We start from the raw sequence: 27,801 nt of genomic DNA, 5'->3' as shown, positions 1-27,801 counted from the left end.
AGGAGACACCAGTGCTCAGGGTCATGCAGAGGGAGAGCGGGAAGAAAGGTGCCAGCCGGACTCTGACTTTGAGAGTGTTCCAGCAGGCTCCTGGATGTACGTGTTAAGTTAGATACCTGCCCCGCCAGCTGAGGACTTAACATAAACAGGTAAGCCTTGTTCACCTAAGTCTGGGTAATCAACTGCCTCCGAGCTGAGCGCTGGGGTGAGTCTGAGCCAGAGCTGTTTATGAGTAGCTTCTCAGATGGCTGCTTCTGTGGGTCTTGGGACATGAGCCCTGTTGGTTTTCAAAGCCAGATGTTCTGGGGGCTTATCTCTCAAATGTGCATCCTCAAAACTGGGATGCTCGAGGTGGGGTCTGAACCCCTTCCTCCTCAGGGAGAAGCTCTGGGTCTGAGTTCCTTCCCAGTTGTGCATTGCTGTGCTGGGGAGTGGGGTTTATCACAACATTGTGTCCCAGCCTCTCGTACTTGCCTCAATGAGGTTTTCTTTTTGTTTGCCCACTGTGTACTTGTCGCTCAGCCAGGCTTTTGCTTTTTTTTTTCTTTTTTGAGGAAGATTAGCACTGAGCTAACATCTGCCACCAATCCCCCTCTTTTTGCTGAGGAAGATCTGTGCCCGTCTTCCTCTACTTTATATGTGGGATGCCCACCACAGCATGGCATGCCAAGCAGTGCCATGTCTGCACCCGGGATCCCAACCAGCGAACCCCGGGTCACCGAAGCAGAACGTGTGAACTTAACCGCTGCATCACCTGGCCAGCCCCAGGCTTTTGTTTTTTTAAGAAGAAATTGTTCCATATGCAGTTGTGGACTCAGTGTGTCTGTGGGAGGAGGTGAGTTTGGGATGTTCCTACCTTGCCATCTTGAATAGAACCCAACTCACAGCATTTTGATTTCAGCACTGATCACATGCTGTCGTAAAAACCTGTTTTCTTATCCATGCCGAGCCTCCTAACAAGACTGTGAACACCTAGAAGCAGAAATCTACACTTTTTATCTGTCTCTGTATCTCCCACCATTGTCGTTCTAGTACGGATGGGTGAATAGATGGATGAATAATACATTCTACTAATGACTCACAAATAGAAGTCTATTATTAAGACTTTAGTTGAGCCCTATGATATAAAAGTAGGAATAACTTCTTACCAGAATGAACTAGAAATCATTGGATTTTTTTCCTCATTTGGAAATGATACCTGCTCACTAAAGACCATTTAGGAAATTTTCCTAAGTAGGAAAATTAAAAGTCATTTATGGTTCCATGCCCAAAGAAAAAAATATGTTGCAATTTTGGCGTATTTCTTTCTAATCAAAAGGACTATAGCTAACATTTGAGACTCACAAATTCTCACAATAACCCAGCATGGCACAGAGAGATTCTGTGCCGCAGAGCTCATTGAATGGTAGAGCCAGGATATGGCCCCAGACACACTGGATTCAAAGCACACACTAGATCCTTTCTATTCATACTAAACTATAGCTATACAGATTTTTTTGCATTGAGGAAAATGTATTTTGATTATGCTTAATTTATTTTATTTTACGCCTTTCATGGGGTGATTTTTACTGGTTTACCTAAGTTCCTTTCGTTATTGCACATAATCTATAAAACAACAATGAAAATTGTTTACATTAGTGAAATCCACTATGAGAGCCATCTGGATGCCCATTCCTAGCTACTGCTCAACATCTTTGCTCCATGGCCATATTGCCTTAAAGGTAATAGGCAGTTTGCAAGTATCTCAGAAGGAGACTTCTTGACCAAGACACAAATAAATTATGCAAAACGAAAACCATCCCACAGGGAATTTTGTGACTTCCTGTTGAAAGTGCTGGATGCATAGGTTTCTCACTATTGCCATTTCAGGCATAGGAAGCAATGCCTGAAGTCGTTCTCAGAAGGCGTGAAAGTCAACATATTCTTCAATTCAGAGAAGTGGTAACCGAATCTGGTCCTGTATTTCTACCTCTTGCGAAAAGCAGCTTCCTTCATTCTGATATCTATCAAGGAAGAAAAGTGTAGGACTCAGTGAGCAATTTGACTGACTGTGGATTTTATATTCAGCAGGAATAACTGTTAGAAATCAGAGGCTCCTTAATTTTTAAGGTTCATAAATTCAGGTTTCTGGATGTATTTAATCAAGATGAGTGACTATAAAGATCAAATTCTTTCATGACTTAAAATCTAGGCATATAAGCACGACTGATTCCTTTCATTAACATTATTAGCATATATATACTTAGAAAGAGGTAGAGAGGGAAGAAGGAAGAGAGGAGAGCAAGGAGGAGGAGGAGAGGAAGGAGAGGCGGGAAGGGAGGAAAGGAGAGGGGAGAGAGAGAGAAGAGACTGGTAAGGTAGACCTTTAGGAAAAGCTCCTGGGAAATAGGAGCCTGCTGGCTGTTTGAGAAAGCACTAGAATGACCCCTACCTCTTAGTTAAGTCAGAGACAGATAGACACCCATGGCCCTAAGGAAGGAATAATCCTTTTCTAACTTAAGGCAAGCTGCTCTCCCGATAATCCTTACTTTGTGTCACTGCTAGTAGAGAAAGAAGTGGAGACATTTTTATAGGGTCCAAGAAACCTCCTAGAAGGAGAGGGCAGGCTCCATCTTTTTGACGTTCAACATTATTAGAACTTCTTTGACAGGCAAGAAAGGACACCAAGAAACTCCAAAGGGAAACGCAGTGATGGGGCAAGGGTGAGGCCATACTGTGCTGTAATGGTGGTGAAGGTAGACTAGCCCATCCCAGAGCTTCTAGAGGTTGGAAGTAACCTGTGGCTCTGCCATTTTGGTCTTGCAGGTGTGTTCCACGATGGACTAATGAGTCATCATCTTGGGAGCCTGCACTGGGCACCATTGTGACCTTTGCTGAAATCAGACAGTATCTCAGACTATAGGGTCAGTTTTCTAATGGGAAGCACTGTTAAAAAGCTGGGGTTGGGCTGGCCCGGTGGCGCAGCAGTTAAGTTCACACGTTCCGATTTGGTGGCCCGGGTGCCAGTTTGGATCCTGGGTGCAGACATGGCACTGCTCGGCATGCCATGCTGTGGTAGGTGTCCCACATATAAAGTAGAGGAAGATGGGCACGGATGTGAGCTCAGGGCCAGTCTTCCTCAGCAAAAAAGGGGAGGATTGGCAGCAGTTAGCTCAGGGCTAATCTTCCTCAAAAAAAATAAATAAATATATTTTTTAAAAAAGCTGGGGTCATTCACTGAACTTTCTAGAAGTAGGAGTTGAGTGGAGCAAGGAGAGGAGGCAGCAGGGGAGGGAGAAGGGCTTTCTATGAGCACAAAGAAGCAAAATTAGAGAAAAGGAAGCTACAGACCAGAGAAAGTACAGGCAGTTAGAGCAGTGACATTCCAAATCCTGGGAATGGTGCAAGCACCACCATCTTCTGTGCCCCAGTTTTTCTCCCCGTCAAGCATCTCCTACTTTCTTTTTGCAGCACTGTATTGGGGCCCCAGGAGGAAGTATGGGGGTAGAACGTACCCCGAGGAGAGGAAGCCAAGCACAGGCACGTAGCATACCATTTTCCAACTTGCAAAGTTGCGAACTCAAGGGCTGTTCACAGACATTCTCCACTGATTTCACCCCAAACCTACGAGGCAGTTAAGAAAATGCAAGCCCACGGAGGTGTGTGGTTTGCCCAGGGCCACACCGTGGCTGAGTTTCTAGAAGTTAGCGCGGACTCTTTCCACACACTGCAGTAGTGTCTGCCTTTCATGAGAAGTCTGCTAAGGAACGCTGCTGGTGAATCTTTCAAGAGGCCCTGGTCCAGAGTCTGATAAGAGTACTTTGAAGTCACATTACTGGGATCTCAAATCTCCTAAGAATTATTAATAGCAAGAGCTATATGTTACTCGCTGTCAATGGACCTGTTTGGGTAGGGTGTATACGCAGGCTTATCTGACAGCCTGTTGACCTCTACTTCTACTGCGCTGTCCACAGGCAGAGGAGTGTCTGTGTGGGGCAAAGGGATGGTGTGGAAAATCCCACATCCCTGTAAATTCCTTGGCCTGAACTGTCTACATCTGGGAGTCATTAATCTGAAGTGACCTCATCTTCAGGGACGCCGGCTCTGCTCTTCACTGCTGTAAGCACTACTCTTTCCTCTGTAGGTTTGGCAGCGACTTCAGCCAAGGGAAAGACTTCTGAGTGCTCTCTCTGTACTGCCAAGGCAAAGAGCTAGGGGCCAGGAACGCAGCCAGAATGGATCAGGAAGTGCCTTACCCCAGCCCTCAGGGCCATCTGCAGACAAGTGCGAGTCTTGGGCAACCTGAGTGGTGTTGGAGAGATTATCAGGAGAAAGGTTAAGATGTGGTCAGAGTCAAGAGGAGGGTACAAGGAGAGAGTGATGAAGTGTAGGTTCTGAGAGCATTAGCCAATCGTTCCAGGTGTCTGTAACATTACCACTCAACTCTTTCAAAAAATTGCCAGCATTTTGATTAAGGAATAGCTGCTCATAGAGAAGCTGGAGATTTTAAAATCTCCCCATAAAGTGGCATCTGTAGCTGACTTTGGAGTCACTCATCCAGCACCTTCCTACTGCGCTTGCGTTTCTACTTGCTGTCCAGTATATGGGGCACATGCTGCTGCAAAGCGGCCCCTACCTGAGGGGCCCCCTTGCTTTGGCCTTCTACTTTCCTGGCCTCCTCACCCAAGCTTCCTTGGCAGCTTCTCTTTCTCTGCCTGCCCTTAAATCTCAGGGCTCTGTCTTAGCCCATTTTCTTGTCACTCTTTTTTTTTGGTGAGGAAGATTAGCACTGAGCTAACATCTGGGCCCATCTTCCTCTATTTTTTATGCGGGTCACCACAACAGCATGGCTGACGAGTGGTGTAGGTCCCTGCTCAGGATCTGAACTCCCAACCCTGGGCCTCCAAAGTGGAGTGTGCCAAACTTAACCACTACCCCACCAGGCCAGCCCCTCTTGTCACTCTTAACTTGAAAACCCCCAGCTCTCAGTGAGTCCACAGGTTGGGGGAGGGGGGTGTCCATAACCCCCACTCCCTGAAATGGCACTGGGCACCAATACAACAAACAGGCATGGGCATTTCTTCTAGGAAATGAGTTTTGGAGGAGTCTCTGGCCTCCTTCTCTGGCTCCACTCCCAGTTAAGAACACTGCTCTCCGTTCTCTCCCAGCTCTTCTCATTCCATCCCTCAGCTTCAACTTCCCCTCAGTGCAGACACCCCCCAAGTCTACTCCCAGACACTCTCCTGAGATCCAGATCCCAATGCCCAAGTACTTTCTGAAAATCTTCCCTCGGAGGCCTCACAGGTACCTCAAACTTAACAATTCAATCTAAACACATCACCTGCCCCCCAAATGCACTCCTCTTGCGTTTCATTTGAGTAAATGACACCGTCATGCACCCCGGTGCCCAAGCCAGAAAGCTGGGCATCATCCTGATTCCTCCCCCGCCACACTCCCCATATCTAGTAAATCGCCAATTCCTGTTGACTCCAGGGTCTGCGGTAGCTGTGGAATCCAGCCCCTTAGCACAATGAGGGGATGCATTAGGGTTTAAGAGCGCAGCTTCTGGAGCCAGACTGCTTGGGTCTGCTCCCTTCCAACACGTGCCTTTTAGTCAGTCAGTTAACCTCTCTGTGCCTTAGTTTTTCATCTTCAAAATGCAGATGATAATAATACCTTCATGGTTTTTATGAAGAGCACCTACATAATTGTGAAAATTAAAAGACTTAATACCTATTAAAACATAGAACAATGACTGGCCCTTAGTAAGTCTTCTGGAAGTGTTCGCTGATATTATGATTAGGCCAGGTCACCATCCTTTCTCTGTTAGATGATTACAATCACCTCCTAATTTTCTCTTTGTCACTACCTTGTAGCCAGAGCCATCATTCCGAAAGGCAATTCTGGTCATTGTACCTTTCAATGGATCTCACTGTTCTTAAGATCCAGTCCAAAATCCCTCACATGGCTTGCTTACAAGGTCATCACCCTACTTACCTCCTGGCTTTTTCTCTTCCCACCTGCTCCCCATGCTCCGCCTTCCAGCCATATTTAACTTCCTTTGTTTCCCAGTTGACCACATCCCATCTCTCCGCTGGGCACACGCTGTTCTCTCTGCCTTGTTCTCAAGTCACTCTATTCTCCTCGTCTATTTCCCTTTGCCTGGCAGGTAGCTAGTCATCTTTCCGAGATTGTTTCCTCAGTGCCAACTCTAGGACCTGGCAGTAAGTATTTGACATTTGAAATCATTTTAAAATACTAAGAGTAATATCTTCTTAGGTACATCTCATATGCACAGCATATAGCTGGATTATTTTTGAATCCAATCTGATGATTTTGCTTTGTACATAGAGAATTTAGTGCATTGATATGTAATATAAAACAACACCACTATCTTTGGTGTTTAAGTCTGCCATCTTGTATTGCGTATTCTCTCTGTTTTACCTTTTTCTTTACTTTTCTCTCTTTTCTTTGTGACTGACTAAACATTCCTCTCTTCCAGGAAGGGTGACTTATGGTATGTTGTTCTGTTCTTTTAAGGACTTGCTTTACAAATTAAAACTTGCTTATTTCTTAAAGTCCAAATTTAATGAAACCTCAAAGGTAGTATAAGGACCTTCTTGTACATGCTCCTGACTTACACCTTATTTTTGTCTGGCATTTTAATTCCATATATATTTTAGGGCCCCCTAGACATTACAATTACTATTTTATGTAATCAATGTTTATTTATATTTGCTCACATATTTATCACCATCTTTGTTTTTCATTCCTTCTTGCATCTCAGATCTTCCATCTGCGGTCATTTACTTTCTGCTGAAAGTATTTCCCTTAAAATTTCATTTAGAGAGTGTCTTCTGTGACAAACTTAGTTTCTACTTGTCTGAAATGTCTTTATTTTACCCCGTTTCTTAAAAGCTGTTTCGCAAATTCTAATTTGGCAATTTTTCTTTTGGCACTTGAAGATATCATCATACTCTCTTCTAGCTTTCCGTCAATCTAACTGCAGTTCTTTCCAAGATAATAAGATAATAATTCATCCCCATTTCCTCACCGTCCTGGCTGCTTTTAATATTTGTCTTTTATATTTATTTCTTTGTTTTACAGTTTCATTATAATGCACCCATATGGTAGCTTGCTTTCTTTTTAATCTATTCTGCTTGGCATTTGCTGGGCATCTTTTATCTTTGGACTAGTGTCATGCATCATTTCTAGAAAAATCTAAGCCATTGCCTTGTGAATATTCCTTCTACCTGATTCCCTCTCTTATCTCCTCTGGGTCTCCAGTCAAATAGATGCTTCTAGTGGTTTTCTCTTGAGGGCGGAATCATTACAGTTTTTACCTGGGATAACTCCAATGTTGAGATATTACCTGAGACCTTGATCATGGGCCTTCAGGAAATAAATCTGAATAAATACATTTGAATAAATTGAATAAATGTTTACTTCTCCCAAGTATAACTGATCCCAAGATGTGCCAAGTCAAAAATAAAATGACATCAGAAAGAAGGGTTTTACCTATTTCAATTAGAAAGAGCTGGAGGAATTAGCCTAATTTTATTGAAGCTTTGCAGCACTCAATGACGGCCTTCAGTTGTAAGCACTGAAAATACGTTTCCCGCCTATGACCTGTCTATTTTCCTGGGTAGAAGAGTCATCTTTTAGGGCACCTTATGTCATTACCTAAGACGGACAGACTCCCACAGAAGTCCGAGAACGCCTAACGTACTTTCCAGGTGGTTCTTCTGAGGGTTTACGATGGCTCTGATCCATTATTTCTTAGAAAAGGCTCTGAGAGACAAAAGGATCTGTCACCTCAGTGAACCTTCCTGCTCTATTTAAACAAGTCTTTCTGTTCCTCCAAGGGCCTTGCACTGCACCGTAGGTGGAGGGATCGGCCTAGGCTCCTAGGAGCCCTTCTGGGATTCACAGCTGAGTAGACTGGGGTTTTGACGTGATTACTGCTTGGGCTTCAAGGAACTCCCAGGAAGTAAAGAGATCAAAGCCTCTAGAAAGGACAGAACTTCTGGTCATTGTTTTTCTTCTCTTTTCTGAATATTTGCAACTTGCAACGCTGGAAGTTTGGCACGGTAGTGAAGTCTTTTTTAGACACTCTAACTCTTCCTTAAGATTTAAGGGAGAACAACTTTATAAATATCTAGAAAACCAAGACATTCATATTTTAAAAACAGACATCTCCTCTTACCCCAATTTTCTAGTAGGTATTGAGAGTTTTCTGCATGCATATTGAGTGTTTACCTGCAGGATTGTTCAGTTGCTATTGTTTAGAAATGTGGCGTCTTTGTCTTTCTGTAGATTAGCTGGAGGTTTGGCTTATGGAAGTACTTACTGGTCACTGAATATGAACTGAGGCAGGCGACTCCTTATTCTTGGACTGCATCATTTATGTTGCTTCTAATCTATTTCTTCCTTTTCTTTTTTTTTTTTTTAACAGGGGTTGGAGCAGTAAAAAGAAATCTGGTCACTGCTGTGTGTGCACAAGGCTGATCAGAGGTTTTATACCCAAAGAGGTACTGAATTCGGCATTGGCCAACAAGTTGCTGTGACCAGCAACTTCGCACCATCTTCTCACAGCATGGAGAGAAAAGGCAAAGCTGGGATGGCCAGGTACGTCATTCTGTGTGCAACCTGGTTCTTCCTCCACCCTTCATGTCCCACTACTCTGCCTCTGGAGGTTGCTTTGTCAGATTGAAAGGGGCTTCTCACAGAAGCCTCATTGGGTGGCGATTGCCCCTGGTGCAAGGTGTTGTAAATGGCACTAACCACTCAGTATGTAAAATGCCACTGATTTGGTAGTGACTTTAAAGTGAAATTGTAAATCCATGACTTGGCTGAAGCACTCGTGTGGATTAGGAGAGGTGAAGGAGAGGTTCAATTTAAGCACCAACAGGGAAAAGAAGTTCTTGTCCCTGCCTCTCTAACCCACAGCTTCCCAGGTCTGCTCTCCACTTCCTGCCGCTTAGTGGTCCACTTGTATATTGATGCTGAGAATATGGGGAAAGGGTTCAGTCAGAAAGCAGCTTTAGGATTTGTGTTGTAATTCCTGATTTGTCACTAACTGTCTCGGTGACCTTGCGCAAGTGACTTACCATCTCAGAGTCTCAGTTTCTTCAACTGTCAAATAAGCAATAACAGGTAACATTTATTTTTGTTGAGTGTGTGCCTAAAACCATGCAAAGCATTTTTAACACATTTAATCAAAGTGTAGGCAAGACTTTATTATGTTACACATGAAGACATTGAGACTAAAGTCCTCGAGTCATTTGCCTAATGCCATATCAACAGGGGTGTAGCCATGATTTGGATCAGACGGGATTAGGTCTCTGTCTCCACAGTCAGAGTCACTAGGTTCTAATAGTGGATTAAATGATTTCTCTCTGATCCCTCTCAACTCTAAAGTTTTAGATTTCTATTATGTAACTCAAAAATGAAGAGGGGGGAAGAGAAAGAGAGGGCAAGTTCAACTGGAAGGCTTCTACCTGGAGGATTGGCTGCACTCGGCAAGGTCAGTTCTGAATTGGTCTTTGATTCCTTCTCTAGGTTGAGAGAAGAAGTTGGATGGATGGGGAGATAGGCAAGAACCCAAGAGTGAGAGCAGTTCTGCTCTTTGTCCAGGCTCAGCAGCAATGGGCACTACCCTCCCAGGCTCTCCCTTCTCGTGGGATCTTGGCCATGGGTTCACGTGCAGTGTAGGCCTCCCATCAGTGTGGGTTCCGAGGACCCACCAAGACTGACATTGCTCTAAATAAGCGAAAGGCAGTTCCTACCTCCATCCTCACCGGAAGTAGATGGTTTGTATCTTGAAACTAATGATCAAAGTTTCCGCACCGAATTTTGTATTCATAACTTCTTATTATTTTTCTTAAAGAACTTCCCCCACTCCCACAAATTACACAGGAGTCAGGAACTGCAAAACCCACTCTTGTCCTAACACATTTTTTTGCGAATTAGAATGCAAATAATTTAAAATAGATTGAAGTAGGGATTCTTGACTTTAAAAATATGCAACTGCTTTAAAGAAATGTTGAATTCAAATAAGTTTCCTAGACTCTTCAATAGACTAAAAAAAAAAGAGGTTCAGAAAAGTCACTCATTTGCTATGCAGTTTTCACCAAACTGTGGTAGTCTCTAGTGAAGATTTTTGCACTTCTAAAAAAATGACTCTGGGGGCTGGCCCAGTGGAGTAGTGGTTAAGTTCGCGTGATCCACTTTGGCAGCCTGGCGTTCACAGGCCTGGATCCCAGGCACGGACCTAGCATCACTCGTCAAGCTATGCTGTGGCGGCATCCCACATAAAACAGAGGAAGACTGGCACAGATGTTAGCTCAGGGACAATCTTCCTCACATACACACACAAAAACCCATAACAGCCTTTTTGGGCCTTTCTTATTGGAAAAATTGGCAATCACTTTATATTTGAACATATCCTCCTTATAATTAACACAGATTTCCATTAAAATACACCTAATTCAGTTTGTCCAGGTTAATTGATGTATGTAATGTTAAATATATTTGAATTTTCTCCCTAGGAATGCAAAAGTTGTGAACTGCTTATACCAAAACCCTGGTGCAATCTTTAGGCTGATTTGTTTTCCCTGGGCAGGAGGTGGTTCCAACTATTTTTCCAAGTGGGGACAAAAGATTCATAATTCACTGGAAGGTATGTTAATTTTCATCACCATCTAAGCAATTTATAAGATCAGATGATCTGTACATATAGGAATTTGAAGCACAGTAAAGATTTCCCTTATTGGTAGATAATTAATAATAATAGGCATTCAAGCTTGGTCTTCAATAAGGTTATTTTTATATTTCTCAAGTAAGAAATTCTGTTGCTTTTATTTTGTTACTATTAGAGCTTGAAGGACTTTTTAGGAGATGGCATTCGAACCCTACAACTTGTTTTTAATGTAATTATTGGTTGAACTGAATCTACTATCTTGCAATGGTTTTCTATTTGTCCCATCTGTGATTTGTTGCATTTTGCCTGTTTTCTCCTTTAATTTTGAATTAATGGAGTATTTAAAAAAATATTCTGTGTATCTCCACTATTGCCTTATTAGCCATATATTTTTGTTTTACTGTTTTAGTGGTCGTTCTGGGATTTATCATACGGATCTTTAACTTATAGTCCATCTTCAAATGTTATTCTCAGTTAAATTTATTCCTAAGCATTTTATTGTTTTTGATGCTATTGCAAATGGGATTGTTTTCTTTATTTCTTTTTCAGACAGTATGTTGTTAGCGTACAGAAATGCAAATGAGGGGCCAGCCTGGTGGTGTAGTGGTTAAGTTTGGTGCATTCCGCTTTGGCGGCCCAGATTCGCAGGTTTGGATCCCAGGTGTGGACCTACACCACTCATCTGCCATGCTGTGGCAGCAACCCACATGCAAAAAAATGGAGGAAGATTGGCAACAGATGTTAGCACAGGGCAAATCTTCCTCAGCAAAAAAAAAAAAGAAAGAAATGCAACTGATTTTTGGATGTTGATTTTGTGTCCTGCAACTTGACTGAATTCAGTTATTATTTCTAACAGTTTTGGGGTGGATTCTTTAGGGTTTTCTACATATAAGACCATGTCATCTGCAAAAGAGACAACTTTACTTCTTCCTTTCCAAGTTCAATGCCTCTTATTTCATTTTCCTGCCTCATTGCTCTGGTTAGGACTTCAGTACCATGTTGAAAAGAAGTGGCGAGAGTGAGCATCCTCATTTTGTTCCTGATCTCAGAGAAAACACATTCAGCTTTTCACCGTTGAGCTTGATGTTAGCTGGCAGCTTGTCATAGGTGGCCTTTATTATGTTGAGGAACACTCCTTCTAGACCTAATTTGTTGAGAGTCTCCATCATGAAAGGCTGTCAGATGCTATTTAAACATCTCTTGAGATGATCACATGATTTTTATCCTTCATTCTGTGAATGCGGTGTATCAAATTTACTCATTTGTATATGACGAACCATCATTGCATCCCAGGATAAATCCCCCTTGATCACAGTTTATGAAGCTTTTAACATGCTGTTCTATTTCATGTAAAATTTAAGAACCGTACAACAGCATACTCCCACTCCCCCCCGTCCTTTTGCTGTTGTTAATCTACAATAAATTTTTATTATTCTTGCTTTGAATAGTTACATTTTAAAAATTAGAGAATGAGAAAAACATCTTTTATATTTACCCACATTTTTATCATTTTTAGCACTTTCTTTCTTTGCATGTTCTGAGTTCTATCTGGAATCATTTTCCTTCAGTCTGAAGGAAACATTTTTATAGCACATGTCTGCTGGCAACAAATTCTCAAAGAAGACTGAAATTGTCTTTATTTTGCTTTCACTTTTGAAAGATTTATAATATGGGTCTACAATTCTAGGTTGACATTTTTTTCCTTCATCATTCTAAAGGTGACATTCCATTGTCTTCTGACCTGCATTCTATGAGAAGTGAACAATATTTATTAACTATATATGCAATTGTCTTTTTTTACTCTAGCTGATTTTAAGGCTGTCTCTTCAGCACTTTTATAAATTATGATGTGCTTTGGTGTGCTTATCATGCTTGGGATTCATTGAGTTTTCTGAATCTGGATTTACAACTGTTATTAAATTTGGAAATTTTTCAGCCATTGTATCTTCAAAAATGTCTTTTCTGCATCTCCCCTTTCTCTGTTTCCTAGATCCTTATTAAATATTTGTTATTCCACTTGATATTGTCCAACAGATCAATGCAACTTTGTTCAATTTTTTAAGCCCCTTTTCTCTCTGTGCTTCCGTTTGAATCTATTACCCTGTCTTTCCTAGGATCTTTCTTGTTGGCAAATTATAAACTTGACATTTCTCTCACAGCCTTGTGAAACTAAACACCATTCTTCTTCTTAGTAATTTTCTGTTTCTATTTCCTTAATCTCTCTCTCTTTTTTTTTAAAGATTGTCACCTGAGCTAACATCTGTTGCCAATCTTCTTTCTTTTTCTTCTTCTTCTTCTCCCCAAAGCTCCCCAGTACATAGTTGTATATTTTAGTTGTAGGTCCTTCTGGTTGTGGCATGTGGGACACCGCCTCAGCATGGCCTGATGAGCAGTGCCATGTCTGCGCCCAGGATCTGAAGCAGCAACACCCTGGGCTGCAGAAGCAGAGCGTGGGAACTTAACCACTCAGCCACAGGGTGACCCCTCCTTAATCTCTTGATATGAATAGTTTAAGAATAAGTCAGATGCCTTGAAGAAGAAAGCACTGTGCCTCTTGTCTCAAGATACTGTAGCTTCTTAATTTCTGGCTGCCTTTGCAGCGCTGTGTTACAATTCTTATCTCGGTAGTCCCGTGGGAATTCAAAAAAGCTCTGCTGGGTTCTGGGCCTCTTAGAAGTAGCCCTCAGCCTGGGGTCTCGAACTTTTGACCTGTGCCAAATAATTGACACATCTCCATAGTGGAAAAGAGGCTGGAAGAATTTCAGTTCACTTTTCTAGAGTTCTCGTCTCTCCAGGCAAATCCTAGTTGCCTCAGCAGCTCAGGGCTTCAAACAGATTGTGTGTGTATGTGTGTGTGTGTCTTTTATTCAGTTTATCTGTTCGCTCAATGAGAGAGTTGGTCTGCTGCAAGATACTGCTTAGTCACCGGAAGTATTAAAGCTGGTTAAACAGAGTAAGTTAACAAACCATAGTGTCCTAACCATTTGCCTTTCCAGTATTACTACTTTGATATATTTGCTTCTGATTTTTTTTTAACTTTTGATAGGATAAGGTCTCCATTAAATTTTTATTTTAAATACAACTTTAAAAAAATAGTTTTAGATTTACAGAAAAGTTGCAAAAATAGTACAGTTCTTATATACCCCTCACCAAGTTTCCCCAATTATTAACGTCTTACATGAGCACAGGACATTTGTCGCAAATAAGGAACCAACACTGCCACGTGACTATTAACTAAACTCCACAGTTTTTCCAGATTTCACTCGTTTTTTCCCTAATGTCCTTTTTCTGCCCATCCAGGATACCACATTACCTAGTGGGCCTATCACCTTAGCCTTCTAAGTCTGCGGTGGTTTCTCAGACTTTCCTTCATCTTCTGGCTGAGGTCGTGTTTGCAGGTTTCTCCACTGTAAAGTTACTTTTCGTCCCTTTTCATACCCTACTCCTTGGAAGAAAATCACTCAAGGGATAGGGCACTAACCTCCATCTCCTTGAGGAGGGAATAGCTGCATAAATTATTTGAAGTTCTATTTCAGATATTTTTAAGAAAAAAACCATTTGGCATTCTTATCCTTTCTAATCCCATTTCCTTCCCTTCTATTAGATGATTTATACGATACAGGGTCACCTGCCTTTCTTTGTTTAAGTTTGGCAGGTTAGATGGACGACCTTAAATTAAATAGGGAAGTAGGTCAAATAGGAAATCTCATAAAATTCCGTGTTGACTCGCAGTCTTACATAACGAGAGTTTTCTCAGTTGTAGAGTGAGATGCCTGGCCTGTGCCTATTTCCCAAGCTCTCTTCAGCTCCAACAGTCTCCATTTCCCAGGAGCCAACAGCCTTCCTGTTCGGTCTTTTTGAACCTCAGTTCTAGGCATTTCACCTACAGCTATATTCCCCAAAGTACGTGAACGTGGATGAACAGGGCTCTTCACATTACAGTATTGTTTTTAGTGGCAAAACAAACAAACAGTAACCCCAAAAAAGCCCTGGAAAAACACCAGCATTTTTGCCCTCAGGCCTCCAAGAGACATTGCCCATTTCCAATGTACCCTTCTTCCCAGGAAATGCTCCCTTCCCAACCCTACCTCTCTGTTCCCCTCAGGCCTTCCAAGCCCCTTTATTCCCCTTTCCACTTTCACCAGGACTCTGACACGAGGTCTCAAAAAAATCCATTCATTAGAAGAAGAGAGTCCTGTTATTAACATATCAATATAGTTTTAGAAATTCCTGGAACTATTTTCATACGAGGTTTTTAATGAACAGCTGACAGTCCAATATAGACAATTAAAGGCTGCTCCTTTAAACAAATTTTTAAATCGTTGATGTATAAAAATGTATAAAGAATAATACCACACACGTAACCACGCTTGCTGCTATCCTGAAAGAATAAAACATTACAATTGAAGTCTCCATGTACCCTTCCCCAATTGTATCCACTCTCTTCTCTCTTGGCCTCCTCAAATAGAAGCAAGATATAGTATCATTTCACGTATTTCTAACTTTATGTAAATGTATCATATTGTAAACATTCCTCTGAAAGTTGCTTTTTTCTCCTCTATTTTTTGACATTCATCCTGTGGATATGTGTAACCCTACTTCACTGACTTTTAACTGTTATGTAGTAGTTGTGTGCCTATAACACAATTTATGTATCTGTTCTTCTCTTTATAGGCATTAAGGTCTTTTTCATTGTTTTGCTTTTATTAACAATGCTTCTATGGGCAGTCTTATGTATGTGTTCTTACATGCATGGGTATGAGAATCTACATATAGGAGTGGAATTTCTGAGTGGTGGAGTATGAATGTCTTCAACTATAGGAAATATTGACAAATTGTTCTCAAAAAAAATGGCAATGATTTACACTGCCAAAGCAGTATATGAAAATTCTTATTGCTCTACATCCTTGACAATATTGTTTTTGCTAAAGTTTTTGATTATTTGCCAATCTATGCACGAAATTATTCTGATTTTGTTTTTTCCCCAGTTTTATTGAGATGTAATTAACATGTAACATTGTATAAGTTTAAGGTGAACAACATAATTATTTATGGACATATCGTGAAATGATCACCACGATAAGTTTAGTTAACACCCATCACCTCATATAGTTAAAAAAATTTTTCCTGTGATAACTTTTAAGATTTACTCTCTTAGCAACTTTCAAATAGAGAACACAGCACTGTTAACTATGGCCATCTTGCTGCAGATTAGATCCCCAGAACTTATTCATAGGAATCAAAACAGTATGGTACCGGCATAAAATCAGTCACAGACCAATGGAACAGAACAGAAAGCCTAGAAATAAACTCACACATTTACGGCTAATTAATTTATGACAAAGGAGCCAAGAATATACAATGGGGAAAGGACAGTCTCTTCAATATATGGTGTTGGGAAAATTGGACAGCCACATGCAAAAGAATGAAACTAGACCACTATCTTATACCATAGACAAAAATCAACTCAAAATGGATTGAAGACTTGAATGTAAGACCTGAAACCATAAAACTCCTACAAGAAAACATAGGCAGTAAGCCCATGGACATTAGTCTTGGCAATGATTGTTTTTAAACTGACACCAAAACCAAACATAAACCAGTGGGACTACATCAAATTAAAAAGCTTCTGCACAGCAAAGGAAACCATCATCAAAATGTAAAAGCTAGGTATGGAATGGGAAAAAAAATTTGCCAATCATATATCTGATAAGGAGTTAATACCTAAATAAATAAAGAACTTATACAACTCACTAGCAAAAAAAGAAACAATCCAATTTAAAAATGGGCAGAAATCTAAAGAGACATATTCCCAAAGAAGACATACAGATGGCCAACAGGTACATGAAAAGATGCTCAACATCAATGATCATCAGGGAAATGCAAATCAAACCCCCAATAAGACATCACTGACCACCTGTCAGAATGTCTGTTCTCAAAAAGACAAGAAAGAAGTGTTGGTGAGGATGTGCAGAAAAAGGACCCCTTTGTGCACTGTGGTGGGAATGTAAATTGGTGCAGCCACTATAGAAAACAGTATGGAGGTTCCTCAAAAAATTAAAAATAGAACTATCATATGATACAACAATTCCACTTATGGGTATATATCCAAAGGAAACAAAATTGCTATCTCGAAGAGATATCTGCACTCCCATGTTCATTGCAGCATTATTTACAACAGCCAAGATATGGAAACAACCTAAGAGTCCATCAATGGATGAATGGATAAAGAAAATGTGGTGTGTATATGTAAACAATGGAATATTATTCAGCCACAAAAAGAAGGAAATGCTGCCGTTTCCCACAACATGTATGGACTTTGAGGGTATTATGCTAAGTAGAAATAAAGCAGAGAAAGACAAATACTATACGACCTCACTAATGTGTGGAATCCAAAAAAAACCGAACTCATAGAAACAGGGAACAGATGTGAGGGGGAGGGGAAAATGAGTGTGGTCAAAAGATACAAATTCCAGTTATAAGATAAATTCTTCTGATTTTAAATTGAATAACCCTTATTATAAGTGAGACTGGGCATCTTTTCATATATGTATTACTATATGTTTTCTTTCCTGAGTTTCTTGTTAGTATCTTATGCCCACTTTTCCATTTGTCGTCTTTTTATTGACATGTAGAAATTCTTTTTCTATTCTGGACTCTAATGTTTTGTAGGTTTTGTGGGTTGCAAATGTCTTTTTCAGTCTGTGCCACCTCTTCTTTTTCATGTGTTGTCTTTTGATTCACAGAAGTTTTAAATTTTGATAGAGTCAAGTCAATAACTCTTCTCTAAAGTTTGTACTTTTTATGGCTTGCTTTAAAAGTATGCCCTAACACTAAGTCACAAAGTTATTTGCTTATGTTTTCTTCTATCAGTTCTTAAGTATTTTGTCATATTTCAGCTAGAATTGACTTTTACATATGCAGGGTGTGACCTAGGTATCCAATTTTATTTATTCCACAGGAATAGCCAATTGACTTGGCAACATTTATCAAGAGGTCTAAATTTCACCCACCGATTTTAAATGTCAGCTCAGCTATAAATTGAGTTTCCGCATGCATGCGGTTTACTTCTGGGCTCTGTATTCTGTTCCATTGGTCTATTTGGAACACTTCCTCTCTTGTGGATTTAAGGCACTCCAATGCCTTGTCTGCTGACCACCTAGGCCACCCTTGAAATCTGATGTTTTATTTTCCTGACATAGGTAATGGGCGTCTGAGCAGCCACTCATTGGCAGATGCTCACTGCTTGAATTTTCAGTTCCCTTTCACTTTTTCCTTCCGGGTGTTCCCTTTCCTTTATTGTGAGCCCCACTAGGCATACGTGTGGTTCATCTAGTATTTCTAGGTGTTTTGTAGTTGGAGAGTATTTTTCAGATATTTAGTCTGCTATATTTTTCGCTATTGCTCTTTTTACCAGCAAATTTGAAAACTTTTCTCTCCCTGGATTTGACCATTATTATTCATTTCTTTGACATTGTTCACGTCATGTTAGTAGAGGCCCTTTCACAACACCCCAGTGCTAACTGTGGTTTGCCATCCCCAGTGCACTCCATAAGGCTTGCGGGAAGAGAAAGTCGATCTGAAGAACCTTTTGCAAGTGACATCCATGAGGTCGTTGATGAAATTGCTGGTGCTCTGCTGCCGGTCCTCCAGGATAAGCCATTTGCATTTCTTGGCCACAGGTATTTAAAATCTGTTTTAAAACACATTTGAGGGAGTCTCTTCAATGACACATCTATGGTTAACGTTGTCCTTTGTGTCCTGTGAGAGGCAGACCTTTCGTTTTGATTACATTTCTTCATCACTGCTTGAAGGAGTAACTGATTAAATATGGGGATAGCTGTTCTCAAAGAAGAAAGTCAGTTTGAAAGAAAACGTCAACAGAGACCACAAAGATAGAAAGGCCAGATGGGGTGATTAACTGAAATCTTTAAGGAGTATGTAAATCCTGGGCGCCTCTTGGCATCTTCTCTTTAGGAAATAGTTCCAGCACGTTGGGTAATTATGACCAGTCACAACTCTTACAATTGGCCAGTTTGTACAGGAATTACACCTTTTTTCCTTTTAGGCAGAAACTGAAGATTTGTAAAAAATCAAGATTCTAGCAGCAACTTATATCCCATTTATTTTTAAAATTAAAAAATTACATAAATAGTATGTTTCTTAAGCTAGGCTGTATAATTTTAAGGTTAGGTCATGAAGCCTGGCGTTTGACTGCCTCTTACTCAGTTTGACCATGGGCAAATTACTTAGGTTTCTGAATTAGTTCTTTCCTCTGTAAAGCTGGAATAATAATCATTCCTACTTATGAGGATTAAATGAATAATGATCACAAATTACTTGGTATATGGTAAGGACTCAATAAATTTTGTCCACTATATTATCTAACATTTACATAAATGGTCAAGCAAAAAATGAAAAATAAAGTATCCATTAACCTAGATAATATTTTAAAATTTTGATGTGGTTCCATATTATTTTTAAACGATGAGGTCCTGTTTCACATTTTTTCCTGACGTTTTTCACTTACTATTTCTATGGAAATTTTTGACTGCTGTAAGAATACACTGCTTCATGACTTGTTTTTATCAAATTCCTTTTGTGGACACAAGAGTTACTTCAATCTTTCTCTGTTATAAAAACACTTTAATGAACATTTTTGTAGACAATCTCGTATACATCACTTACACATTTCTTAGGATGAATTTCCAGAATTTAAGTGATAGGCACGTTGATAAAGCTCTTGATATGTATTTACAAATTACCTGCAATTTACACTCCATCGGCAATGAACATAGGACTGAGTTTCCTTTTCTTTTCTCCCCTAAGATATTTACAAAAAATCGTCTGTGGCAGTATTGTTTACAAAATATCTACATAACGTGTACAGCATTTCACACACTTTTTGGTGCCAGCCATACTTCAATACTTTCATAGAGGACCTTAAAGAGCTTTTGTTTATGCGGGATAAATCTTGCCAACATTTATCATATTAGAAATGAAAACTAAGAAATCTAAAGATATTTAAATTATCTTAAAATAGCATTCATAAACCCATTATATGTTGACATAAATAATACATTTTTATGTAAAAGACTTTATTTTCAAAAAAAAAAGAAGAGTGGCATTATTTCACACTTTTGCAAACCTGTTTAACGTCCGGCTTAACAGAAGGCAGGCAGATTCTCATTTCTGCTTCTGCATTCAAACTGTGGCAATATCCCATGTCACACAGGCCTCTGGAAAACTCAACCATGCACTCAGGAAAGAAAAAGGCAAATAATGATTTAGTATTATCCTGAAAATAGCTTTAACCTCATAGACTACCTGAAAAGGTCTCAGGAATTCCAGGGAATTCCAGACTACACTTTGAGAACTGCTGGTATATACTATCAATTCAGAGCGACATATATCTTTAAGGGAGAAAAGGAAATTTAAATTAATGTCAACACATTATGGAAATCAGTACCATATCTTCGTTTGAATTACTTAAGATGTTTTGAAACAGTTTTGATGCTGATATAAATCATGGAAGATATACCTTTCACAAATAAATTAGAGTTACTATTCAACCAATGTTTTATCTTTTGACGATTTCATGATCATTGCTGTGGGTGCCTTGTTGTTATCGACTTTTGATGGATTCTCATGAGTTTTGTTGGACACTTATCATGTTTTTCTTTCCCAAATTTAGTATGGGATCCTATATTGCTTTTATGACTGCACTGCAGCTAAAAGAAAAACATAAGCTAGAGCCAGCACATTTGTTTGTGTCGAGTGTAGCGCCTCCTCATGTAAGTAATTTCCTTTTCCTTAGGGAGGGTGATGGAGAGGAGGGAAATGTGAGGAGAAAACCAAGTTATTTTCCTATCTGGCGAATTTTTCCCCAGCGGGGGATGATGGCAGGGATACTTCGGGCTCATGGAAAGACCCTCCAATCTCTTTCAACACCAACGTCTCTCCTTTTCTCTGAAATGAGCTTTAACTGTTTTCCGGTCAGTGCTTGCAACGTCCCTGCCATCTCTGAGCCGGTATTGACCATAAGCGCTTTTTCTTTCATCCTGAGTCAGCTGGGAACGTAATCAACTCTCAGCAAAGCAACTGGATCAGATCCAGGGAAGAATCCTTGAAATCTCCGAAGGGGACAGTGATGTCAACATTTTGGAACCACCTTGGCTTTTAGAGCTGGTGCTGCTGTTCCCACTGCCCTTGTGCTCTCCCTTTGCCATCCAGAGAACGGCTCTGATTGACCTGGGCCTCCAAGGCAAGAGTGGCATTTTGGTGGCATTATGACGCTGGAATTACTAGTGAAGTTTCATCTCCCTGCTTTCAAAAAGAAATAGGTCTCCCCTGAGACCTGCACATAAAGAAGTCCCCCGCCCCGGCCCCGAACCTTGGTTTGATGACTTTTCCCTTAGATAGGTAGCTCTCAGTTTATGAGTAAGTGTGTTATATGAAATATCAGGCTTACACTGTTAATGTTTCAAATCAAAGGCCCGGCTTCACATTCCCGAAGAAAACGAATTGTCAGAAGAAAGAATTGCCTGTCTCCTTAAGGACTATGGAGGCACTCCCAAGGATTTTATTTACGACAAGGAACTTTTGCGAGAATATACAACCAAAGTGCTAGCAGATGCACGCATTTTTAGAAGTTACGTGTAAGTAACCGAGACAAGTGGGTTTTTTAAAAAAATAATTATCTATAGGAAAATGTAGATTCGGAGTCCTCCGAGGCTGCTTGCACAGGCGGACAACATTCTAAGAGTTTGATTTCACTTACTTTGGGGTCACCTGTGATATTTTTACCGCCTTAGAATGGAGCCTGGGCACAGAAATTGTGTCACTAAAGGACGAATAGAGTATATTTTTCTTTAAAAAATATATATGCATATGTATGTATGTGTGAGTGGATGGTTCAACGTGTATGTTTTATCACATAGATCTCTGTTGCATTAATTAATGCCAAAGCATTCTCACCTTCTTAGAGGGGTCAGCAGAAGGAGATCCTACTTGCTAAGTGTGTAGGTGAACCAGGGCAAGGAGGACTGTTTGCTTCTTTGTGAATTTTGTCCCAGAAGTCACGTAGCTCCACGGCGCCTGACCAATCCTTTCTCTCCTGAGATGTCTGTACTGACACTTGATTCTTCTGACAGGTCTAAAGTCCTAACCTTCTGTAAAGCCTTCCCCAAGAAGCTAACCTAGAAATGGCTCTTCCTAGTCTAACTTCCCCATAGTGCTATTGGGGGGCCAGCCTTTGGCCCTTAGTCCTCATTATCCACTGTCATGCATTCCTTCTCTTTTGCCTGGGCTTTTTCTCCTCCGTGTAAGTTCCTAGAAGGCAGATACTCGAGGCTGTGTTTCTTTTATTTCCTCCACAAAGCCTGGAACTGGACATCGAGCCACTATGGGCAGTGCTTGTGGTTACAAGTTTGCACAAATAGCTACAAAAAGTGGAGCAGACTTGAAGCACCTTGAGAACAGACAATCCTGTTCATTTCTGACACGTCCCTCCATTCACTGCCCACCTCCCATCCATCACAACGTCCACCATCCATCTCCTGGAGGCCCCACATCTATGCATGTGTCTCCATTTCTACCCCAACCATCTTTGCCCATGTTTGGCTCTCATAGGGCTCAGCTGTCTGTGTTCCCGGCTTAGCTCAGGGTCAGAATCAAAGAAATAGCAGTCTGACATGCCCCTCCCCAAATTAAAAAACAATCCAAATCACGGTGGACTTTCAATAAAATAGCATCTGCAAAGCTGGTTTTTAATAATTAAGTCTTGCACAATGGTTAAACATGCCACTTACCAGGATCAAAACCCTCTGCCTATGGCTGACTAGCTATGAAATTCGGAACGAGTTTCTTTCGCAATGTGCATCTCACCGGTCAGAGGAAGTCACTTCCTCCAGGTGTTGTGGTGAGGATGAAATGAGGTCATGCTTAGTAGACAGTTCAGCACAGAGCAAACCACAAGCAAGTTTTAAAAACAAAATACAACACAAAACTCACTACCGAAGGCTCCTGTTGTGACTTTGTTGAGTGAGCACTGGTTAAGTAGAGCCCTGGGTGTCGGATCGTGAGCCTGGGTTCAACAGGAGACCACAGAGAAATTGAAATAGACAAGCTTATTACTCGTGGGCCCTGGAGGAGGTTCATGGCGCACCTTGATAGGCCACGTGGGAAGGTCAAGGCTGGTGCAGGCAGAGAGTGAGGCAGGACACGTACACATGCCTTTATTAGAGTGTTCGAGTGGAGTGCTTTGAGGTTCCTGGGCTAAGGCCGGATTGGCCAATTCAAACCAAAAAAGGTGGGATTTTGGTAAGCTTTTCAGGGGTCTTATCAAAGAGTTACACAAGGTGAAGGTTCTGGAAGGCAGGAGAGATTGCTTATCACAGGGCGGTTGGGGGAGTCATACCAGGAACTTCCGTTTATTGGTCACTCTGGGCTGTCACCTGGGACATGCACTCTCGAGAGGGCTGATGTCAGTTCAAGTCCCTGCAGGCCACTTGGCCGCAGTGTGGATGCCAAGGTGGCAATATTAGAGTAGCTTAGCTAAACTCTCAACGGCTCTCAAAAAAACCTCCCCATATCCAGAAATAAAAGATAAATCACTCACAAGGACATTCCATTTGGAGAACATAAAACCCTTAATTATTCTCACTTTCTCCCCAGGGAATCAAATCACAATAGCTACCCACAACTGTGAGCTTTCTCTCTCCAAATTCCAAAAATTCTGCTCAAACCCTGCTCTCTGGATTCTTCTCCTCTCTTCGCTCCTGCTCCTTCCACTTTCTCAGTCTGTTCTTCTCTCTTCACCCCTCCATAGCTCTGAGCTTTTTCCAACACAAGTGAAAGCAGGCCTCTGGAGTGTCTCTCAGATCTCTTCTTTCCCATCACCTTCTACCAAGGCTCAGAGCCTGGGGGCCAAAAGGAAAATCCCTGACAGGTGGCAGAGCTTTGATGTTCCCAACTCACTCAGGCTGTCCTCATCTCTTGCCTGGACTATTGTGCTGATTTCTCCTCTCCTCTGGGACCCTGACTACACACACACGCTAGGGTCTTTGATATTGTCTCATGGCTCTTTGGTGTTCCTTTTTTTAACTTTTTTTTCCTTTGCATTTAGTTTGGATAATTCCTGTTGACCATTCTTTAAGTTCACTGATTCTTTCCCCAATTGTGTCAAGTCCACTGAGGAGCCCATCAAAGGAATTCCTCATAGTTGTTGCTGCTTATTTCTAGAATTTCCTTTTGTCCCTTTCTTATGGTTTTCATCTCTCTAATGAACATCCCCATTTGTTCATGCATGTTGTCCACCTTTTCCATTAAATCCTTTGACATCTCATTACAGGTATTTTAAAGTCCCTGATAGCTCCAACATCTGGGTCTTATCTGAGTCTGATTCTTTTGATTGCTTTACCTCTTGACAATGGGTTATTTAGTTCTTGCTTTCTTGTGTGTCTGATATTTTTTTTTTAATTGAAAGCCAGATATGCATAAAACAGAAACTGAAGTATTTTTTACATCTAGATTTGAGCACATCTCTTCTTCTGTCAGGTCATCAGTGTGGGGAGTTGCGTCCATCTAGACTGGAGTTGAGCTGTGTTTGGATTTTGTTGTTACTATGGTTACTTCAGGGCAACACCAGCTCCCAAGCCCTCTGGTGTTACTGTGTGCTTACTGTGGGGACTCGGTTGCTGGAGTAGTTTTCTCAATTTTTCAGTCTTCCCTGTGCCTCAGAAATGTCTCTCCCCACTGACAGACAGCTGTTGCTTGTTACCTGATGAGTGGTGTTCACCTCTGGGGTAACATGGAGAGTTCTTAAATGTCCTGGACAGTCTTGAACTTCAATCTTAAGTGGGCCCTCTGTACCTGGGCCTTGTGGGTGGGAGTTTCTCAGCATGCCCATCCCTTCTCCTTGTATCTGTGGTTGGTCTTGGGTGGAAGTTTCCAGTCCCTCCCCAGAAGTGGAATACTTCTGCTTGGATTGTGGGCCCAAGACCACTTCCCACTCCTTCCCCAAGGGTAGAGGGTTAATCTTTCTATGCCCTGAAGCCATGGGTCTTTGCCTGTGCCCTGGGGGTCAAAGTGTTTGATGCCCCTCCCCCAGTAGCTTGAGGCTTTTGCTTAGTGAGAGAGAAGGGCCTGGGCAGGGGTCAGGGTTAGCATCTGTCTCATGGCCACAGCCAATTTCCTGCTGCCCACCTGCCCTGCCAAGGGGGCTCTTTATGGCCTCCTGCCTTGTTTCCAGTCTTTCTGGTGAACCCCTAGTGGAGGCCCATGGAAAAGAGCCTGCAAATCAGTGTGAATTCCACCTGACACACCACCCCACACTTCGTCTCCAGCACTTTAACATTTTAGCTAATTTCTTCTTGCTCAAATGTACAGCAGACACTCCTTCCTCCTGGGCTTTGCCCACGTGAGCCAGTCCACACATCCCACCTCTCCTTATAGGTGCCGGTCCCTCCTTGGAATTCAGTTTCTAGTTTGCCTTGCAAACTCAGCTCTCTGATGAGTTCAAGAAAATCTAGGATCTTGTAGTCTGTTGGGCTTTTTTTCATGGTTAGGCTGGGAGTGGCACACCTAGTTTTCTATGTTCTGGATAGAAGCAGGAATTCTTGCCTGGTCTATTAAATAGCCACTGAATTGGTCCTCCCCCAGAGGACCCCACACTTCCCAGAGGGATAAAAGTCAAGTTTGATCATGACGGACCTTGCCTTAAATCTTTTTGGTAGCTTCCTGTTACTCTTAGGATGACCATAAACCCCTTATGAGGCCTACACTTGGCCCTTGCCTACCACTTCTGCCTTAATTTGGTCCAATTCTCCCTTTGCTCTCAGAACGACAGCCATGAGTTTGTGCTCATTCTATTCCCTCTTCCCTAGCTGCCTCTCTGCCCTTTGCCAAGTTTTTCGTATTCATTCAGATCTCAGCTCCAACTCCATTTCCTTGCTTGACCCAACCCGCCCCCACCTATCAAGTGATCTCAGATCATCCTGAACTTGGTAGCACTTACATCTCTCTCTGATTATTTCATTAATGTCTGTCTCCCCAGCCAATCTCTATGCTGCAGGGGGAAAGGGACTGTGTTTATTTATCCACATGTCCCTAGTGGCCCACACAGCAGCCAGCAGCTACCTCAGTAAATGTGGGTTGCTGTGGTAGCACCAGCTCAGGGGCCCAGCTTGCATGAACCTGCTTTTGTTCCGTTCACTGCCACCCTCTGCTGGACCATGGCGGGCTGGGAAAGAGTTGTTTCTGGGGAGTGACAGTTACAGCACTGGTTGTAACTAGCTTCATCCTAAGTTGGACTGGGTGTCCAAGGGCCATCCTGCTGCCATCTGTATTGTTCTAGAAGCTAGATGATCTTGGAGAATGGCCCAGACCACCATGAGTCTCAGGCAGGTTCTGACGGATAGAAGTCCCACTGGTAAAAAAACAATGTTTGCATTGCTGGAAATAGCAAAAACGTAAGAAGTGAAGACACACCACGGTTCATTTAAGTGAAGTCACCAACAGGAAAAGATTCTGGGATGCTGACCACGCAGAATTACTAACTTGCTCTTTCACGTTTGCAGCTTTGATAGACCATCTGAGGCTCTCCTTTCCTGTGACTTAACCTGTTTCCTTGGATCTGAAGATATCGTAAAGGATATGGAAGGTGAAATTATTTTGATAGTTTTGGGTATTTTATTGAGATATGTATTCCATGATTTCCAGCTCAGGTCAACTAGCAGTTACTGTAATGAGCAGAAAATTGGCCCAAGTTTTATTTAGCGTAAGTGGAGAGATGTCGGTGTAAAATGAGAGGACACAGGGAACACAACTATATACTGATAGGTCTTAGAGAAATTAAAAATACAGGACTTAAAGAACATGAGACCTTGGAAGTAACTCTACCACGGGCGTCAACTCTTAGAAAATATCTGGGAGTAAGTCTTTCGTTGGTGGTGATGTCATTTGCTACTAAATATAATCTGGTTTATTTTTAGCCTGGAAAGATGTGACCAGTGGAAGTGTTGATATTCACGTGCTTCCAGGAGATCACTTTTATTTTATGGAGCCATCCAATGAGAGCTTCATCAAGAACTACATTACCAAGTGTCTAGAAGTATCAATGCTCTCCTCCTTTTAGTCTTAAAATAGTCAAAGTGATTATATGATACTCTTCTTGATTTTTCAGATGTAGTTCACTGCTTTTATTTCGAGATTTGAAAATGATATATTTGCCACTGTCAGGGTGATTTCTTTACAGAGCGTTTATGTATCTGGGGACAAAAGACAAATGGGTAAAGAACACTTCTTGGCAGGGTCCTCTGTTTTCCTATTAGAATCTCATTTGAGTCTCAGCTGTGGGAAGGTTAACAAAATTCTTGCTTGGTCAACTATCCATTTTTCCCCTTCAATTATTTTAACAGTGAAAATGATAGACAAGGAAATGCTAGAAAATAAATTATTGTTCCAGCAACACATTGTGGCTCAAAGCCTGATCAGATCTTTTGAAATGTGGGGTTCTCTCATTTAATGAGAAAATGTACGTCCTGTTTTATTAAAATAAGACCGTCCTGAACTGTCATTGCTGTCTGTGCTGGCAAGTCCTCAGAACACCTTCCAACGGGTTCCTCCCACATCGACTGCCTGTTGGCTCTGTGTGGCTTTGCTGCTGCCCTGGCAATGACTGACTGGGGCCCAGAGCAAGCCTCCCACAGACAACCAGCCTAGTGTCTGGTCCTTGGCGTATGGCGTGGCCAAGCACAAATGCCATGCCCGGTAGGCTGCCTCAGCCTTGCTCTGCGACAATTTGATGTTGACATAACGAGAAAGCAGAACAGTTGGAAACAACCAGGAGCCAAAAGGGAAAAGAGCAGAAATAGGAAAATTAGCTAAGTCAGGACGATGGCAGGACACTACCGGGGGATTCACAAATGCCTACCGATGGGAATGGAGAGGCACCACATCCCTGGCACTGTCTGGATCCTGCACCCTCTTGCAATTCCCAAACTGTCTTTGTCTCTTCACTTCCTGGCTGTCCAATCAGATATCCTGATTTCTTACAGATCCTCACAATAAACTCCACTACTTGATGCAACCGATGTCTCTTCCTTATGACTTCAACTGCC

The 27,801-nt window shown here is 41.6% G+C and overlaps 1 protein-coding gene across 2 annotated transcripts; it reads left to right on the top strand.

The window, feature by feature from the left end:
• Positions 1 to 27,770, top strand: OLAH (oleoyl-ACP hydrolase). 2 transcript variants are annotated; one of them, XM_070255081.1, is made up of 9 exons: positions 18 to 149; positions 3,954 to 4,098; positions 8,435 to 8,607; positions 10,530 to 10,660; positions 18,225 to 18,363; positions 20,376 to 20,475; positions 21,176 to 21,339; positions 26,260 to 26,342; positions 26,674 to 27,770. In XM_070255081.1, exons 3-9 carry the CDS (start codon positions 8,576 to 8,578, stop codon positions 26,814 to 26,816), a joined length of 792 nt encoding a protein of 263 aa, XP_070111182.1. In that variant the 5' UTR covers positions 18 to 149; positions 3,954 to 4,098; positions 8,435 to 8,575; the 3' UTR covers positions 26,817 to 27,770. The 2 variants fall into 2 exon arrangements, with proteins under 2 accessions (XP_070111181.1, XP_070111182.1); XM_070255080.1 differs by lacking the exon at positions 3,954 to 4,098 and having other exon boundaries at positions 1 to 149.
• The last annotated feature ends 31 nt before the right edge of the window (positions 27,771 to 27,801 follow it).

Source organism: Equus caballus, chromosome 29, assembly GCF_041296265.1.
Source record: "Equus caballus isolate H_3958 breed thoroughbred chromosome 29, TB-T2T, whole genome shotgun sequence".
NCBI classification, from domain to species: domain Eukaryota; kingdom Metazoa; phylum Chordata; class Mammalia; order Perissodactyla; family Equidae; genus Equus; species Equus caballus.
Note: the sequence above shows the minus strand (reverse complement) of the source record. Positions and strands in the feature narration are given on the sequence as shown.

Coding starts and splice junctions, on each gene's coding strand:
- OLAH (XM_070255080.1), top strand. CDS start 8,576: ATGGAGAGAAAAGGCAAAGCTGGGATGGCCAG. Junction 10,661..18,224: donor GATTCATAATTCACTGGAAG/GTATGTTAATTT, acceptor TGCCATCCCCAG/TGCACTCCATAAGGCTTGCG. Junction 21,340..26,259: donor CGCATTTTTAGAAGTTACGT/GTAAGTAACCGA, acceptor TCACGTTTGCAG/CTTTGATAGACCATCTGAGG.